The following is an 18,566-nucleotide window of genomic DNA, read 5'->3' as shown; positions in this document are numbered from 1 at the left end:
AGAGTGACCACGGGGCAGAGTGACCTCCCCAGGACAGAGTGACCCTTACAATGGTCAGTTTGAGGTGAGGCAGGGGCAGAGTGACCAATGCTGTCCTGGCTGGAGTGACCCCATGGCAGAGTGACCGCTGCAGTGGTCAGTGGCCGGAGTGACCCCATGGCAGAGTGACCGCTACAGTGGCCAGAGTGACCCCGAGAGACCACAGCAGTGGTCAGTGGCCAGAGTGACCCCCTGACCGAGTGACCGCTGCAGTGGTCAGTGGCCGGAGCAGCCCCATTGCTGAATGACCCCTGCAGTGGTCAGTGGCCGGAGCGGCCCCATTGCTGAATGACCCCTGCAGTGGTCAGTGGCTGGAGCGGCCCCATTGCTGAATGACCCCTGCAGTGGTCAGTGGCCGGAGCGGCCCCTCCCCCGCGCCGAAGCCCCGAAGGAATTTTTGGTTTTTTTTTTTTTTTTAAACTTTTTATTTCCTTTTCTCCTCTTCCCATCGCCATTAATTCATTCATTCATTCATTAGTTCACTCCTTATTCATTAATTCATTCATTAATTCACTCCTTAATTCATTCCTTAATTCATTCCTTAATTCATTCCTTAATTCACTCCTTAATTCATTCCTTAATTAACCCCTCGCTCATCAGCTCCGGTAATTAACTCCAGCGCTAATCAGCACCCGGGGGGGGGGGGGGGGTCGGGGTCACTCAGCCCCTCCCCCCGCCCCTCCCCCCTCCATTCCTCCACTTCCGCTTAAACCCTCCCCCCTCCCCCCATGACGTCATCCAGGCGCGGCCCGTGACGTCACGGTGGGCGTGGTGGGCGGTGACGTCATCACTTGTGGTAGAAGCGCTGGCCCTGCCCGTGGGGGAGGAAGGGGCCGTGCCGGGCCTGGGGGGGGGAGGGGCGGTGTGGGGGGAGGGGCGGTGGCGCCTTCCCCTCCCCCCCCCCTCTCTCTGCTCTCCCTGGGGGGGGGGTGGGGGGTTGGGTGGGGGAGGGGTGGGGGCACTCACGTGGGGGGGGGGCGGCTGCGGGGCGGCGCCGTGGGGGGGGAAACTTCCGGGGGAGGCGGCGCGGGGGGGGGCGGGGAAGGGCAGCGCCGGCTGGGGGGGGGGAGGGGAGGGGCAGGTGGGGGGAGGGGCACGCGGAGTGCCCGAACCCCCCCCGAACCCCCTCCGCAGCCCCTCCCCCAAAAGAGCGAACCTGCCCCTCCCCCCACCCACACCCCCACCCACCCGCGCCCCTCCCCCACCCCCCAATTCCCCTCCCCCTTCCATTCCTCGCCCCTCCCCCACCCATTTGCCCCCGCCCATTCCCCCTCCCCCACCCCCATTTCCCTTCCCCCGCCCCCCTTTTCCCCGCCCCTCCCCCTCCCCCATTTCCCCTCCTCCACCCCCCTTTTCCCCACCCCTCCCCCACCCAGCCCCGCCCCCCATTTCCCCTCCCCCCCCCGGACCTTGGGGTTGCCCTGGATGGGCACGGGCAGTTGGGGGCTGGGCAGGAGGGCGGGGCCGGGGTGCAGCGCCTGGGGGGGAGGGGAGGGTGGGGGAGGGGCGAGGGGGCTGCGAGCCCTCCCCTCCCCCCCCCCAGCAGCCAGCCCTGCCCCTCCCCCACCCCCTTTGCCCCGCCCCCTGTCACTCACAGGCTCGCTGAACCCTGATTGGCTGTTGGCCCCAGTGCCCCCTGTCACTCACGGGCTCGCTGAACCCTGATTGGCTGTTGGCCCCCCCGCCCCCTGTCACTCACGGGCTCGCTGAACCCTGATTGGCTGTTGGCCCCACCGCCCCCTGTCACTCACGGGCTCGCTGAACCCTGATTGGCTGTCGGCCCCAGTGCCCCCTGTCACTCACGGGCTCGCTGAACCCTGATTGGCTGTTGGCCCCAGTGCCCCCTGTCACTCACGGGCTCGCTGAACCCTGATTGGCTGTTGGCCCCAGTGCCCCCTGTCACTCACTGGCTCGCTGAACCCTGATTGGCTGTTGGCCCCAGTGCCCCCTGTCACTCACGGGCTCGCTGAACCCTGATTGGCTGTTGGCGTGCTCCAGCTGTTTCTGCAGGGGGAGGGAGGAGCTGGGCGGGAGGAACCCTGGGGGGAGGGGAAACGGGGGGGGGGAGGGGCACCTGAGTTGGGGCGGGGCCTGGCAGTGCCCAGGTGTGCCCAGGTGTGCCCAGGTGTGCCCCAGCTGTGCCCAGGTGTGCCCAGGTGTGCCCCAGGTGTCCCCAGGTGTGCCCAGGTGTGTCTCAGGTACCCCCAGGTGTGTCCCAGTGGTGCCCAGGTGTGTTTAGGGTGTGCCCAGGTGTGCCCCCAGGTGTGCCCCAGCTGTGCCCAGGTGTGTCTCAGGTGCCCCTTAGTGTGCCTCAGGTGCCCCCAGGTGTGCCCAGGTGTGCCCAGCTGTGCCCAGGTGTGCCCAGGTGTGTTTAGGGTGTGCCCCAGGTGTGTTCCAGGTGCCCCCAGGTGTGCCCAGGTGTGCCCCAGCTGTGCCCAGGTGTGTCTCAGGTGCCCCTTAGTGTGCCTCAGGTGCCCCCAGGTGCGCCCAGGTGTGCCCAGCTGTGTTTAGGGTGTGCCCAGGTGTGCCCCAGGTGTGCCCAGCAGTGCCCAGGTGCCCCCAGGTGTGCCCAGGTGCCCCCAGCTGTGCCCAGGTGTGCCCAGGTGCCCCCAGGTGTGCCCAGGTGTGCCCCAGCAGTGCCCAGGTGCCCCCAGGTGTGCCCAGCTGTGCCCAGGTGCCCCCAGGTGTGCCCAGGTGCCCCCAGGTGTGCCCAGCAGTGCCCAGGTGTATCCCAGGTGTGCCCAGGTGTGCCCAGGTGCCCCCAGGTGTGCCCAGGTGCCCCCAGGTGTGCCCAGCTGTGCCCCAGCAGTGCCCAGGTGCCCCCAGGTGTGCCCAGGTGTGCCCAGCAGTGCCCAGGTGTATCCCAGGTGTGCCCAGGTGTGCCCAGCTGTGCCCAGGTGCCCCCAGGTGTGCCCAGGTGCCCCCAGGTGTGCCCAGGTGTGCCCAGCTGTGCCCAGCTGTGCCCAGGTGCCCCCAGGTGTGCCCAGCTGTGCCCAGCTGTGCCCAGGTGTATCCCAGGTGCCCCCAGCTGTGCCCAGGTGTGCCCCAGCAGTGCCCAGGTGCCCCCAGCTGTGCCCAGCTGTGCCCAGCAGTGCCCAGGTGCCCCCAGCTGTGCCCAGCAGTGCCCAGGTGTATCCCAGGTGCCCCCAGGTGTGCCCAGCAGTGCCCAGGTGTATCCCAGGTGTGCCCAGGTGTGCCCAGGTGTGCCCAGCTGTGCCCAGCTGTGCCCCAGCAGTGCCCAGGTGCCCCCAGGTGTGCCCAGGTGCCCCCAGGTGTGCCCAGGTGCCCCCGTGGGGGCGGGGCCTCACCCGGCTGGGCGGGGGGGAAGTGCCCGTGCAGGCCGAAGGCGCCCCCTGGTGGCTGCTGGGGCAGGAACGGCAGCGCCGGGAACGTGGCGGGGGCTGGGGGAGAGACCAGTACGGACCAGTACGGACCAGTACGGACCAGTACGGACCAGTATGGACCAGTATGGACCAGTACGGACCAGTATGGACCGGTACGGACCAGTACGGACCAGTAGGGACCAGTATGGACCAGTATGGACCAGTACGGACCAGTACGGACCAGTATGGACCAGTATGGACCAGTACGGACCAGTATGGACCAGTATGGACCAGTACGGACCAGTACGAACTGGTACAGACCAGTATGGACCAGTATGGATCCGTACGGACCAGTACAAACCAGTACCAGCCAGTATGGACTGGTACAGACCAATAACGACCAGTACGGACCAGTAATGACCAGTACGGACCGGTACGGACCAGTAACTGCCCCAGTGACCCCCACCAGTGGCGACCAGTGACCCCCCAGTCCCTCCCAGTCCCTCCAATCCCCCCCCATTCCCTCCCAGTTGCCCCCAGTCCCCTCCCAGTCCCTCCCAGTGCTCCCAGTCTCCCCCAGTCCCCATCAATCCCTCCCCAGTCCCTCCCAGTCCTTCCCAGTACCCCCCAGTTCCCTCCCAGTCCCTCCCAATCCCCTCCCAATCCCTCTCAATCCCTCCCAGTGCCCCCCAATCTCCCCCAGTCCCTCCCAGTTCCCTCCCAGTGCCCCCCAATCCCCTCCCACTCCCTCCCAGTCCATCCCAGTCCATCCCAATCCCCTCCCAATCCCTCCCAGTGCCCCCCAATCTCCCCCCAGTTCCCTCCCAGTCCTCTCCCAGTCCCTCCCAGTCCCTCCCAATCCCCTCCCAATCCCTCTCAATCCCTCCTAGTGCCCCCCAATCTTCCCCCAGTCCATCCCAGTCCCTCCCAGTGCCCCCCAATCCCCTCCCAGTCCCTCCCAGTCCATCCCAATCCCCTCCCAATCCCTCCCAGTGCCCCCCAATCTCCCCCCAGTTCCCTCCCAGTCCTCTCCCAGTCCCTCCCAGTCCCTCCCAATCCCTCTCAATCCCTCCTAGTGCCCCCCAATCTTCCCCCAGTCCATCCCAGTCCCTCCCAGTGCCCCCCAATCCCCTCCCAGTCCCTCCCAGTTGCTCACGCCGCAGCTGCTGGGCTCCTCCGTAGGCCGGGGGGGGCTGGGCGGGGGGGAAGGGCGGGGGCGGGGCCGGGCTCTGCCCCACGGCGAAGGGGGCGGGGGGGGGCCCCCCCTGAGCCCCCCCAAAGGCCGCGGGGTCCCCCCCGGCCCCAAAGGGCGGCTGGGCCCCGAAATGGCGCGGCTGCAACGGGGGAGGGGTCGGCCACTGAACTGGGGGCACTGGGGGCACTGGGGGCACTGGGACTGGGATTGGAACTGGGATTGGGATTGGGACTGGGACTGGGATTGGAACTGGGGGGATCTGGAACTGGGATTGGGACTGGGATTGGGATTGGGATTGGGACTGGGATTGGGACTGGGATTGGGGGGACTGGGATTGGAACTGGGGGGATCTGGAACTGGGATTGGGACTGGGATTGGGATTGGGATTGGGGGGACTCGGATTGGAACTGGGATTGGAACTGGGATTGGAACTGGGACTGGGATTGGGGGGACTGGGATGGGGACTGGGATTGGGACTGGGATTGGAACTGGGACTGGGATTGGAACTGGGATTGGAACTGGGATTGGGACTGGGATTGGAACTGGGATTGGAACTGGGACTGGGATTGGGGGGACTGGGATGGGGACTGGGATTGGGACTGGGATTGGAACTGGGACTGGGATTGGGGGGACTGGGATTGGGACTGGGATTGGAACTGGGATTGGAACTGGGATTGGAACTGGGATTGGGACTGGGATTGGGATTGGGATTGGGGGGACGGGGATTGGAACTGGGATTGGGACTGGGACTGGGTTTGGGACTGGGATTGGGGGGTTTGGGAACTGGGGGGATCTGGAACTGGGACTGGGATTGGGATTGGGGGGACTGGGACTGGGTTTGGGACTGGGATTGGAACTGGGACTGGGGGGACTGGGACTGGGACTGGGATTGGAACTGGGATTGGAAGGTTGGGAACTGGGGGGATCTGGAACTGGGACTGGGACTGGGACTGGGATTGGGATTGGGACTGGGATTGGGACTGGGATTGGGACTGGGACTGGGACTGGGATTGGGATTGGGGGGTTGGGAACTGGGAGGATCTGGAACTGGGGGGATCTGGAACTGGGACTGGGACTGGGACTGGGATTGGGACTGGGACTGGGATTGGGACTGGGACTGGGACTGGGACTGGGATTGGAACTGGGACTGGGACTGGGTTTGGGACTGGGGGGACTGGGGGAACTGGGACTGGGGGAACCTCAGCAATTGGGGGGGGGGAGGGGAGGAGCCAAAACTCGGGGGAGCCCCAAATTTGGGGGGATCCCCCCCCCCCCAAAATTTTGAGGGCTGCACTAAAATGACCCCCGGGGACCCCCAAAACCCCCCCAGGGACCCCCAAAAATCCCCCGGGGACCCCCAAGTCCTCCCCAAAACCCCCCCGGGGACCCCCAAAACCCCCCGGGGACCCCCAAAATCCCCCAGGGACCCCCAAATCCTCCCCAAAACCCCCCCGGGGACCCCCAAAACCCCCCGGGGACCCCCCAAAATCCCCCAGGGACCCCCAAATCCTCCCCAAAAACCCCCGGGGACCCCCAAATTCCCCCTGGGACCCCCAAAACCCCCCAGGAACCCCCAAATCCTCCCCAAAACCCCCCAGGAACCCCCAAATCCTCCCCAAAACCCCCCGGGGACCCCCAAATCCTCCCCAAAACCCCCCCAGGGACCCCCAAAACCCCCCCAGGGACCCCCAAATCCTCCCCAAAACCCCCCCGGGGACCCCCAAAACCCCCCCAGGGACCCCCAAAATCCCCCCGGGGCCCCCCAAAAACTCACGCTGATCACGGGGGGCCCGAACATCTGCTTGGCCCGATCGGCCCCGATGAGCCCCGATCGTGGCCCCCCCGGGCTGCCTGAGGGGGGGGGACCCCAAAATCAGCCCCAAAAAACCCCAAAATCACCCCAAAATCACCCCCCAAACCCCCCCGGGCTGCCTGAGGGGGGGGGGACCCCAAAATCAGCCCCAAAAAACCCCAAAATCACCCCAGGACTCCCCCAAACCTCCTCAGATGCCTCCAGGACCCCCCCAAATCCCCCCCAAATCCCCCCAAAACCCCCCAGATCCCTCCAGGACCCCCCAAATCTCCCCCAATCCCCCAGGACCCCCCCACACCCCCCCAGGACCCCCCAAATCCCTCCAGGACCCCCCAAAATCCCCTCAGGACCCCCCACATTCCCCCAAAACCCCACAAATCCCCCCCAGCACCCCCCAAACCCTTCCCAAATCCCCCCCAGGACCCCCCAAATCCCACTCAGGACCCCCCAGGACTCCCCAAATCCCCCCAGGACCCCCCAAATCCCCCCCAGGGCCCCCCAAACCCCCCCAGGACCCCCCAAATCCCCCCCAGGGCCCCCCAAACCCCCCCAGGACCCCCCAAATCCCCCCCAGCACCCCCCAAACCCTTCCCAAATCTCCCCCAGGACCCCCCAAATCCCCTCCAGGACTCCCCAAATCCCCCCCAGGACCCCCCAAATCCCACCCAGGATCCCCCAAATCCCACCCAGGACCCCCCAGGACCCCCCAAAATCCCACCCAGGACCCCCCAAATCCCCTCCAGGACCCCCCAAATGCCCCCCAGGACCCCCCAAATCCCACCCAGGACCCCCCAAATCCCCCCCAGGACTCCCCAAATCCCCCCAGGGCCCCCCAAACCCCCCCGGACCCCTCAAACCCCCCCAGGACCCCCCAAATCCCCCCCAGGACCCCACAAACCCCCCCCGGACCCCTCAAACCCCCCCAGGACCCCCCAAACCCTTCCCAAATCCCACCCAGGACCCCCCAAATCCCCTCCAGGACTCCCCAAATCCCCCCCAGGACCCCCCAAACCCCACCCAGGATCCCCCAAATCCCACCCAGGACCCCCCAGGATCCCCCAAATCCCCCCCAGGACCCCCCAAATCCCCCCGCCCCCCCTCACCGGCCATGCCCAGCAGATGAGCCCCCGGCACCCCCAAGCTCTGCGGGTACGCGGCCGCCGTCAGCGTGGTCAGGTCACTGCGGGGGCAGAACACGGGCTCGGGAGCCCCGAAAACCCCCAAAAGCACCCCAAAAGCACCCAAATAACCCCCAAACCACCCCAAAAACCCCCCAAACCACCCAAAAAATCCCAAAACCACCCCAAAAACCCCCAAATAACCCCAAATAACCCCAAAATCACCCCAAAAACCACCCCAAACCACCCAAAAACCCCCAAAACCACCCCAAAAACCCCCAAAACCACCCCAAAAACACCCAAATAACCCCAAAATCACCCCAAAAAACCCCCAAATAACCCCAAATAACCCCAAAACCACCCCAAAAACCCCCCAAACCACCCAAAAAATCCCAAAACCACCCCAAAAACCCCCAAATAACCCCAAATAACCCCAAGCCCCCCCAAACCACCCAAAAACTCCCAAAACCACCCAAAAACCCCCAAAAACTCCCCAAAAACCCCAAAACCACCCCAAATAACCCCAAATAACCCCAAATAACCCCAAAACCCACCCTAAAAACCCCCAAATAACCCCAAAACCACCTCAAAAACTCCCCAAACCACCCAAAAACTCCCAAAACCACCCCAAAAACCCCCAAAACCACCCCAAAACCACCCAAATAACCCCAAAACCCACCCTAAAAACCCCCAAATAACCCCCCAAAAACCCCCAAAACCACCCCAAAACCCCCAAATAACCCCAAAACCCCACAAATGCCCCCAAATCCCCCCCAACCACCCCAAAAATTCCATAATTCCCCAAAAATCCCAAAAAATTCCCCCAAAAAATCCCCCCAAAATTCCCAAAAAAATTTCACAAAATTCCCCCAAAATTCCCCCAAATTCCCCCAGAATTCCCCAAAAATTCCCCCAAATTCCCCTAAAATCCCCCCCAAAATCCCCCTAAAATTTCCCCAAAATTCCCCCAAATTCCCCCCAAAATCCCCAAAAATCTCCCAAAAATCCCCCAAATTCCCCCCAAAATCCCCAATCTCCCCAAAATCCCCAAAAATCCCCCCAAAATCCCCCAAAAATCCCCCCAAAATCCCCAAAATCTCCCAAAAAATTCCCCCTAAAATTTCCGAAATCCCCCAAAAATCCCAAAAATCCCCCAAAAATCCCCCAAAATTCCCAAAAAATCCCCCAAAAACCCCCCAAAAATCCCCCTAAAATTTCCAAAATTTCCCCAAAATCCCCCAAAAATCCCCAAAATCCCCAAAAATCCCAACAAAAAATCCCAAAAATCCCCTAAAATCCGAAAAATTCCCCTAAAACTCCCCTAAAAATTCCCAAAAAATCCCCCAAAATTCCCCCTAAAATTCCCCAAAAATCCCCCCCAAAAATCCCCCAAAAAATTTCCCCAAAATCCCCGCAAAATCTCCCAAAAATCCCCCCAAAAATCCCCAAAAATTCCCCAAAATTCCAAACGATTTCCCCAAATTTCCCCCTAAAATTCCCCTAAAATCCCCCTAAAATTTCCAAAATTCCCCCAAAATCCCCCCAAAACCCAAAAAAATCCCCCAAATCCCAAAAAATTCCCCCCAAAATTCCCCTAAAAATTCCCCAAAAATCCCCTAAAATCCCCCAAAATTCCCCTAAAATCCCCCTAAAATTTCCAAAATCCAAAAAAAATCCCTCAAAAAATCCCCGAAATTCCCAAAAATCCCCAAAATCCCCCAAAAAACCCCAAAATCCCCCAAAAAATCCCCAAAATTCCCCCAAAAATCCCCCAAAATTCCCCTAAAATCCCCCTAAAAATTCCCCAAAAAATCCCCAAAATTCCCCAAAAAATCCCCAAAATTCCCCAAAAAATCCCCAAAATTCCCCCAAAAATCCCCAAAATCCTCCAAAAATCCCCAAAAATTCCCCCAAAATTCCCCAAAAATCCCCCAAAAATCCCCAAAAATTCTCCAAAATTTCCCCCACAATTCCCCTAAAAATTCCCCCAAAATTCCCCTAAAATCCCCCAAAAATCCCCTAAAATCCCCCAAAAATCCCCCAATATCCCGCAAAAAATCCCCCCAAAAATCCCCAAAATCCCCAAATTTCCCAAAATCCCCCAAATTCTCCCCAAAATCCCCTTTTCCCGCCACCTCTGCTCCTTGCGGCGCCGCTTCTCCTCCTCGTGCAGAACCTTCTTGAGCTGCAGGAAGAGCTGGTGCTTCTCCTCCTGCAGCGCCCCGAGCTTCTCCTGCAGCTTCAGCAGCTGATTGGGGCGAAAAACGGCGATTTTGGGCAAAAATTCCGAAATTTGGGGGAAAAAATGGGAAATTTGGGCAAAAAATCGGGGATTTTGGGGGTTTTTTTTGATTTTTAGGGGATTTTTGGAGGTTTCTCCTCCTGGGGGACTCTGAGCTTCTCCTGCAGCTTCAGCAGCTGGAACGGGGTGAAAAACGGCGATTTTGGGCAAAAAATCCGAAATTTGGGGAAAAAAACGGGAAATTTGGGCAAAAACCCTGGAATTTTGGGCAAAAAAAGGGGATTTTTAGGGGTTTTTGAGGGGATTTTTGGAGGTTTCTCCTCCTGGGGGACTCTGAGCTTCTCCTGCAGCTTCAGCAGCTGGATCGGGGTGAAAAACGGCGATTTTGGGCAAAAAATGGGAAATTTGGGGAAAAAAATGGGGATTTTGGGAAAAAATCGGGGATTTTGGGGGTTTTTTTGGATTTTTAGGGGGTTTTGGGGGGGGATTTTTGGAGGTTTCTCCTCCTGGGGGACTCTGAGCTTCTCCTGCAGCTTCAGCAGCTGGAATGGGGTGAAAAACGGCGATTTTGGGCAAAAAATGGGAAATTTGGGGGAAAAAATGGGGATTTTGGGAAAAAATGGGGATTTTGGGGTTTTTTTTTCTGGATTTTTAGGGGGTTTTTGGGGGTTTCTCCTCCTGGGGGACTCTGAGCTTCTCCTGCAGCTTCAGCAGCTGGATCGGGGTGAAAAACGGCGATTTTGGGCAAAAATTCCGAAATTTCGGGGAAAAAATGGGAAATTTGGGCAAAAAATCGGGGATTTTTGGGGGGTTTTGGGGATTTTTGAGGGGATTTTTGGGGGTTTCTCCTCCTGCAGCGCCCCGAGCTTCTCCTGCAGCTTCAGCAGCTGAATGGGGTGAAAAACGGCGATTTTGGGCAAAAAATCCGAAATTTGGGGGAAAAAATGGGGATTTTGGGAAAAAATTGGGAATTTTTGGGGTTTTTTTTTGATTTTTAGGGGATTTTTGGGGGGATTTTTGGAGGTTTCTCCTCCTGGGGGACTCTGAGCTTCTCCTGCAGCTTCAGCAGCTGATTGGGGCGAAAAACGGCGATTTTGGGCAAAAAATCCGACATTTGGGGGAAAAAATGGGGATTTTGGGAAAAAATCGGGGATTTTTGGGGGTTTTTTTTGATTTTTAGGGGATTTTTGGGGGGATTTTTGGAGGTTTCTCCTCCTGGGGGACTCTGAGCTTCTCCTGCAGCTTCAGCAGCTGGAATGGGGTGAAAAACGGCGATTTTGGGCAAAAAATGGGAAATTTGGGGGAAAAAATGGGGATTTTGGGAAAAAATGGGGATTTTGGGGGGTTTTTTTGGATTTTTAGGGGGGTTTTGGGGGTTTCTCCTCCTGGGGGACTCTGAGCTTCTCCTGCAGCTTCAGCAGCTGATTGGGGTGAAAAACGGCGATTTTGGGCAAAAAATCCGAAATTTGGGGGAAAAAATGGGAAATTTGGGCAAAAAATTGGGGATTTTGGGAAAAAAAATGGGATTTTTGGGGGTTTTGGGGGATTTTTGAGGGGATTTTTGGGGGTTTTTGGGGATTTTTGAGGGGATTTTTGGGGGCTTCTCCTCCTGCAGCGCCCCGAGCTTCTCCTGCAGCTGCAGCAGCTGGAATGGGGCGAAAAACGGCGATTTTGGGCAAAAATTCCGAAATTTGGGGGAAAAAATGGGAAATTTGGGCAAAAAATCGGGGATTTTTGGGGGTTTTTTTTGGATTTTTAGGGGGTTTTTGGGGGGGATTTTTGGAGGTTTCTCCTCCTGGGGGACTCTGAGCTTCTCCTGCAGCTTCAGCAGCTGGAATGGGGTGAAAAACGGTGATTTTGGGCAAAAAATGGGAATTTTGGGGGAAAAAACGGGAAATTTGGGCAAAAAATTGGGGATTTTTGGGGGGTTTTGGGGATTTTTGAGGGGATTTTTGGGGGTTTCTCCTCCTGCAGCGCCCCGAGCTTCTCCTGCAGCTTCAGCAGCTGATTGGGGCGAAAAACGGCGATTTTGGGCAAAAAATCCGAAATTTGGGGGAAAAAATGGGGATTTTGGGAAAAAATCGGGGATTTTTGGGGGTTTTTTTTTGATTTTTAGGGGGTTTTTGGGGGGATTTTTGGAGGTTTCTCCTCCTGGGGGACTCTGAGCTTCTCCTGCACCTTCAGCAGCTGGAACGGGGTGAAAAACGGCGATTTTGGGCAAAAAATCCGAAATTTGGGGGAAAAAATGGGGATTTTGGGAAAAAATTGGGAATTTTTGGGGTTTTTTTTTGATTTTTAGGGGATTTTTGGGGGGATTTTTGGAGGTTTCTCCTCCTGGGGGACTCTGAGCTTCTCCTGCAGCTTCAGCAGCTGATTGGGGCGAAAAACGGCGATTTTGGGCAAAAAATCCGACATTTGGGGGAAAAAATGGGGATTTTGGGAAAAAATCGGGGATTTTTGGGGGTTTTTTTTGATTTTTAGGGGATTTTTGGGGGGATTTTTGGAGGTTTCTCCTCCTGGGGGACTCTGAGCTTCTCCTGCAGCTTCAGCAGCTGGAATGGGGTGAAAAACGGCGATTTTGGGCAAAAAATGGGAAATTTGGGGGAAAAAATGGGGATTTTGGGAAAAAATGGGGATTTTGGGGGGTTTTTTTGGATTTTTAGGGGGGTTTTGGGGGTTTCTCCTCCTGGGGGACTCTGAGCTTCTCCTGCAGCTTCAGCAGCTGATTGGGGTGAAAAACGGCGATTTTGGGCAAAAAATCCGAAATTTGGGGGAAAAAATGGGAAATTTGGGCAAAAAATTGGGGATTTTGGGAAAAAAAATGGGATTTTTGGGGGTTTTGGGGGATTTTTGAGGGGATTTTTGGGGGTTTTTGGGGATTTTTGAGGGGATTTTTGGGGGCTTCTCCTCCTGCAGCGCCCCGAGCTTCTCCTGCAGCTTCAGCAGCTGGAATGGGGCGAAAAACGGCGATTTTGGGCAAAAATTCCGAAATTTGGGGGAAAAAATGGGAAATTTGGGCAAAAAATCGGGGATTTTTGGGGGTTTTTTTTGGATTTTTAGGGGGTTTTTGGGGGGGATTTTTGGAGGTTTCTCCTCCTGGGGGACTCTGAGCTTCTCCTGCAGCTTCAGCAGCTGGAATGGGGTGAAAAACGGTGATTTTGGGCAAAAAATGGGAATTTTGGGGGAAAAAACGGGAAATTTGGGCAAAAAATTGGGGATTTTTGGGGGGTTTTGGGGATTTTTGAGGGGATTTTTGGGGGTTTCTCCTCCTGCAGCGCCCCGAGCTTCTCCTGCAGCTTCAGCAGCTGATTGGGGCGAAAAACGGCGATTTTGGGCAAAAAATCCGAAATTTGGGGGAAAAAATGGGGATTTTGGGAAAAAATCGGGGATTTTTGGGGGTTTTTTTTTGATTTTTAGGGGGTTTTTGGGGGGATTTTTGGAGGTTTCTCCTCCTGGGGGACTCTGAGCTTCTCCTGCACCTTCAGCAGCTGGAACGGGGTGAAAAACGGCGATTTTGGGCAAAAAATCCGAAATTTGGGGGAAAAAATGGGAAATTTGGGCAAAAAATCGGGGATTTTGGGGGAAAAAATGGGATTTTTGGGGGGTTTTTGGGGATTTTTGAGGGGATTTTTGGAGGTTCCTCCTCCTGCAGTGCCCCGAGCTTCTCCTGCAGCTTCAGCAGCTGGATCGGGGTGAAAAACGGCGATTTTGGGCAAAAAATCCGAAATTTGGGAGAAAAAACGGGAAATTTGGGCAAAAACCCTGGAATTTTGGGCAAAAAAAGGGGATTTTTAGGGGTTTTTTGAGGGGATTTTTGGAGGTTTCTCCTCCTGGGGGACTCTGAGCTTCTCCTGCAGCTTCAGCAGCTGGAACGGGGCAAAAAACGGCGATTTTGGGCAAAAAATCCGAAATTTGGGGGAAAAAATGGCAATTTTGGGAAAAAATCGGGGATTTTGGGGGTTTTTTTTGATTTTTAGGGGATTTTTGGGGGGATTTTTGGAGGTTTCTCCTCCTGGGGGACTCTGAGCTTCTCCTGCAGCTTCAGCAGCTGGAACGGGGCGAAAAACGGCGATTTTGGGCAAAAAATGGGAAATTTGGGGGAAAAAATGGCAATTTTGGGAAAAAATCGGGGATTTTTGGGGGTTTTTTGGATTTTTAGGGAGTTTTTGGGGGTTTCTCCTCCTGGGGGACTCTGAGCTTCTCCTGCAGCTTCAGCAGCTGGAATGGGGTGAAAAACGGCGATTTTGGGCAAAAAATGGGAAATTTGGGAGAAAAAACGGGAAATTTGGGCAAAAACCCTGGAATTTTGGGCAAAAAAAGGGGATTTTTAGGGGTTTTTTGAGGGGATTTTTGGAGGTTTCTCCTCCTGGGGGACTCTGAGCTTCTCCTGCAGCTTCAGCAGCTGGATCGGGGTGAAAAACGGCGATTTTGGGCAAAAAATCCGAAATTTGGGGGAAAAAATGGGAAATTTGGGCAAAAAATCGGGGATTTTGGGGGGGTTTTGGGGATTTTTGAGGGGATTTTTGGGGGTTTCTCCTCCTGCAGCGCCCCGAGCTTCTCCTGCAGCTTCAGCAGCTGAATGGGGTGAAAAACGGTGATTTTGGGCAAAAAATGGGAAATTTGGGGGAAAAAATGGCAATTTTGGGAAAAAATCGGGGATTTTGGGGGTTTTTTTTGATTTTTAGGGGATTTTTGGAGGTTTCTCCTCCTGGGGGACTCTGAGCTTCTCCTGCAGCTTCAGCAGCTGGAACGGGGTGAAAAACGGCGATTTTGGGCAAAAAATCCGACATTTGGGGGAAAAAATGGCAATTTTGGGAAAAAATCGGGGATTTTTGGGGTTTTTTTGGTTTTTTAGGGGGTTTTTGGAGGTTTCTCCTCCTGCAGCGCCCCGAGCTTCTCCTGCAGCTTCAGCAGCTGATTGGGGCGAAAAACGGCGATTTTGGGCAAAAAATGGGAAATTTGGGGGAAAAAATGGGGATTTTGGGAAAAAATCGGGGATTTTCGGGGGTTTTTTGGATTTTTAGGGGGTTTTTGTGGGGATTTTTGGGGGTTTCTCCTCCTGGGGGACTCTGAGCTTCTCCTGCAGCTTCAGCAGCTGATTGGGGCGAAAAACGGCGATTTTGGGCAAAAAATCCGAAATTTGGGGGAAAAAATGGGGATTTTTGGGCAAAAAAATGGGATTTTTTTGGGGTTTTTAGGGGATTTTTGGGGGATTTTGGGGGGATTTGAGGTGGATTTTTTTGAGGCGTTTTGGGTGGATTTTTGGGATTTCTTGCAGGATTTTTTTGGGAATTTGGGGTGAATTTTTTGGGATTTTGGGCAGATTTTTGGGGTGGATTTTCTTGGGTTTATTTTGGGATTTTGGGTGGATTTTTGGGTGGATTTTGGGAAGGATTTTTGGGATTTTGGGGCGTTTTGGGGGGATTTTGGGGTGGATTTTTTCTGGGATTATTTTTTTGGATTTTGGGATGGATTTTTTGGATTTTTGGGGGGATTTGGGGGGAATTTTGGGTGGATTTTGAAGGATTTGGGGGAGTTTTCTGGGGGGATTTTCAGGTGGATTTTTTGGAGATTTTGGGGGGATTTTTTGGAGGATTTTTGGGGGGATTTTTTGGGGAATTCAGGGTGAATTTTTTGGGATTTTGGGCAGAGTTTTGGGGGGATTTTCTTGGGATTATTTTGGGATTTTGGGTGGATTTTGGGGAGGATTTTTGGGATTTTGGGGTGGATTTTTTTAGGATTTTCGGTGGATTTTTGGGGATTTTGGGTGGATTTTTGGGGATTTTGGGGGGATTTTTTGTGGGATTTTTTTGGGATTTTGGGATGGATTTTTTTGGATTTTCTGGTGCATTTTTGGGGGGATTTTGGGTGGATTTTGGGCAGATTTTTTGGGGTCTTGGGGTAGATTTTGAGTGGATTTTTCAAGGATTTTGGGGTGGATTTCTGGAGGATTTTGGAGTGGATTTTTTGGATTTTGGGGGTACTTTTGGCTGGATTTTTTGGGGGGATTTTAGGTGGATTTTTCGGGGATTTTGGGGTGGAATTTTTGGGGATTTTGGGGGGTTTGGGTGGAATTTGAAGGATTTTAGGTGGATTTTTGTTGGGATTTTGGGGAGGATTTTGGGTGGATTTTTTTAGGATTTTTTGGGGATTTTGGGGGGATTTTGAGTGATTTTTTGGGGTTTTTGGGTGGATTTTTTGGGTGGATTTTTTGGGGGATTTTGGGGTGGAATTTTTGGGGATTTTGGGGTGGAGTTTTAGGGGATTTTTGGGTGGAATTCGAAGAATTTTAGGCAGATTTTTGTTGGAATTTTAGGCAGATTTTTGTTGGGATTTTTGGGTGGATTTTGGGTGGATTTTTTGGGGATTTTGGAGTGGGATTTTTTGGGGGGTTTTGGGTGGAATCCGAAGGATTTTAGGTGGATTTTTGTCGGGATTTTGAGGTGGATTTTTGTTGGAATTTTAGAGGGGAGCTCTTTTTGATTTTGGGTGGATTTCTTGGGGGATTTTAGGCAGATTTTTCGGGGATTTTGGGGTGGAATTTCAAGAATTTTAGGTGGATTTGTGTTGGGATTTTTTGGGGATTTTGGGTGGTTTTTTTGGGGGATTTTGAGGCAGAGTTTTTGGGGATTTTTGGGTGGAATTCGAAGGATTTTAGGCAGATTTTTGTTGGGATTTTTGTTGCGATTTTAGGTGGATTTTTGGGTGGATTTTAGGTGGATTTTGGGTGGGTTTTTGGGTGGATTTTTTGGGTGGATTTTTGGGTGGATTTTTTGGGTGGATTTTTGGGTGGATTTTTTGGGGGGTTTTGGGGTGGAATTTTTGGGGATTTTTGGGCGGTTTTGGGTGGAATCTGAAGGATTTTAGGTGGATTTCTGGGTGGATTTTTGTCGGAATTTTAGAGGGGAGCTCTTTTTGATTTTGGGTGGATTTCGGGTGGATTTCTTGGGGGATCTTAGGCAGATTTTTCAGGGATTTTGGGGTGGAATTTCAAGAATTTTAGGTGGATTTTTATGGGGATTTTTGGGGGATTTTGTTGGGATTTTTTGGGCGGATTTTGGGCTCCATTTTGGCCTGGATTTTCCCCCACCTGCTCCCGGGTCTCCTCCAGGGACATCCTCTCCTCCAGCTCCTTGCGCCGGCGCCGCTCCTGCTCCTCCCGCACCTTCTGCTCCATCATCTTGTCCACCTCCTCCTCCTCTGGGGTCACCACAGGTCACCCAGGGGTCACCCAGGGGTCACCCAGGGTCACCCAGGGGTCACCCAGGGGTCACCAAGGGGTTTTTGGGGGGTTTTGAGGGTCCCAGGGGGACTCAGGGGTCACCAAGGGGTCACAAAGGGGGGGAGGTTCTCAGGTCCCCCCCCCCCCAGTCCTGCCCTGACTCCGCCCCTTCCCCAAAGGGGGGCGTGGCCTGTTGCCATGGGAACGCGGCTGGGGGCGGGACCCGTCGCTATGGAGACCCTGCTGGAGGGCGGGGTCTGTTGCTATGGAGACGCCGAGGGCGGGAACCGTCGCCATGAAGACAGCGGGGGGATGGGGGGGGGGGGGGGTTGCTATGGAAACGCCGCCAACCGCGGGCCCTGTTGCTAGGGAAACGCAGCGGGGTGGCGCCTGTTGCTATGGCAACCCAGGAACAGCGCGGGCCGCCGTCTTTTCCCCTCACGGACCCCTCAGGCCTCCCCCACCCCACCAGGACCCTCCGGTGGCTCCATCCCTCCCCTCAGTTCCCTTCCGGGAACCCCTCCCGGTTCCCCCTCACGGCCTCCTCTCCTCCCCCGGCCCCAGGCCTCACCCTGCCGCTTGCGCTCCCGCTCCACCATGACGTGGCGGTGCAGGGCCCGCGCCATGGCCGAGCTGAGCTTCGGCCGCTCCAGCAGCGCCGGCATCGTGCGGGGGCCGCGGCCGCGAGGCCGCCGGGGAGCGAACGGGGCCGGGCCGGGCCGCGCTTCCCCTTCCGGGGCGGCGGGAGAGGAGCTCCCCTCAGGCCGAGGCCACGCCCCCGTCTGCGGCGGGAACGAGGCGGAGCCACGCCCCGTTCTGCGGAAACGAGGCTAAACCACGCCCCCCAGAGCGGGCTGAGGGGAAAACCACGCCCCTTTCGATGGAAATGAGGGTAAACCACGCCCCTTTTGGGGAAACGAGGCTAAACCACGCCCCCAGAGCGGGCTGAGGGAAAACCACGCCCCCTTTGATGGAAATGAGGGTAAACCACGCCCCTTTTGATGGAAATGAGATCAGACCACGCCCCTTTTGATGGAAATGAGGGTAAACCACGCCCCCAAAGCGAACTGATGGGAAAACCACGCCCCTTTTGATGGAAATGAGGGGAAACCACGCCCCTTTTGGTGGAAACGAGGCTAAACCACGCCCCCCAAACGCTCTGAAAGGAAACCACGCCCCTTTTAATGGAAATGAGGCTAAACCACGCCCCCAAAGCGGGCTGAGGGGAAACCACGCCCCCTTTGATGGAAATGAGGGTAAACCACGCCCCTTTTGATGGAAATGAGGTGAAACCGCGCTCCCAAGGCGGTCTGAGGTCAAACCACTCCCCCTTTGATGGAAATGAGGGTAAACCACGCCCCCAAAGCGAGCTGAGGGTAAACCACGCCCCTTTTGATGGAAATGAGGGTAAACCACGCCCCCTTTGATGGAAATGAGGGTAAACCACGCCCCTTTTGATGGAAATGAGGGTAGACCACGCCCCTTTTGGTGGAAACAAGGCTAAACCACGCCCCCAGAGCGGGCGGGGGACCACGCCTCTTTTTATGGAATTGAGATCAGACCACGCCCCTTTTGATGGAAATGAGGTGAAACCACGCCCCTCCCGATGGAAAC

The 18,566-nt window shown here is 55.7% G+C and overlaps 1 protein-coding gene across 2 annotated transcripts; it reads right to left on the bottom strand.

The window, feature by feature from the left end:
* Positions 1-483: 483 nt before the first annotated feature.
* GPS2 (G protein pathway suppressor 2) lies at positions 484-17,699 on the bottom strand. Of its 2 annotated transcripts, XM_082300493.1 has the most exons (11): positions 17,524-17,699; positions 16,821-16,930; positions 9,624-9,736; positions 7,474-7,550; positions 6,332-6,408; positions 4,519-4,696; positions 3,348-3,440; positions 1,999-2,078; positions 1,449-1,517; positions 1,006-1,095; positions 484-883 (listed from the first exon to the last, which is right to left on the bottom strand). In XM_082300493.1, exons 1-11 carry the CDS (start codon positions 17,615-17,617, stop codon positions 827-829), a joined length of 1,038 nt encoding a protein of 345 aa, XP_082156619.1. In that variant the 5' UTR covers positions 17,618-17,699; the 3' UTR covers positions 484-826. The 2 variants fall into 2 exon arrangements, with proteins under 2 accessions (XP_082156619.1, XP_082156620.1); XM_082300494.1 differs by lacking the exon at positions 1,006-1,095.
* Positions 17,700-18,566: the final 867 nt, after the last annotated feature.

The sequence above is a fragment of the Coloeus monedula genome (genome assembly GCF_965178545.1).
Source record: "Coloeus monedula genome assembly, chromosome: 40".
In the NCBI taxonomy this organism is placed as follows: Eukaryota; Metazoa; Chordata; class Aves; order Passeriformes; family Corvidae; genus Coloeus; species Coloeus monedula.
This window is presented reverse-complemented; position numbering and strand designations above follow the sequence as displayed.

What these genes read in the sequence shown, in the direction of transcription:
- GPS2 (XM_082300493.1), bottom strand. Translation starts at nt 17,617, where the DNA reads ATGCCGGCGCTGCTGGAGCGGCCGAAGCTCAGCTCGGCCATGGCGCGG. An exon ending in AATCAGGGTTCAGCGAGCCC is followed by an intron (nt 1,518 to 1,998) that starts GTGAGTGACAGG and finishes CCTCCCCCCCAG; the next exon opens with GCGCTGCACCCCGGCCCCGC. An exon ending in CGCAGCCGCCCCCCCCCCAC is followed by an intron (nt 884 to 1,005) that starts GTGAGTGCCCCC and finishes TCCCCCCCCCAG; the next exon opens with GCCCGGCACGGCCCCTTCCT.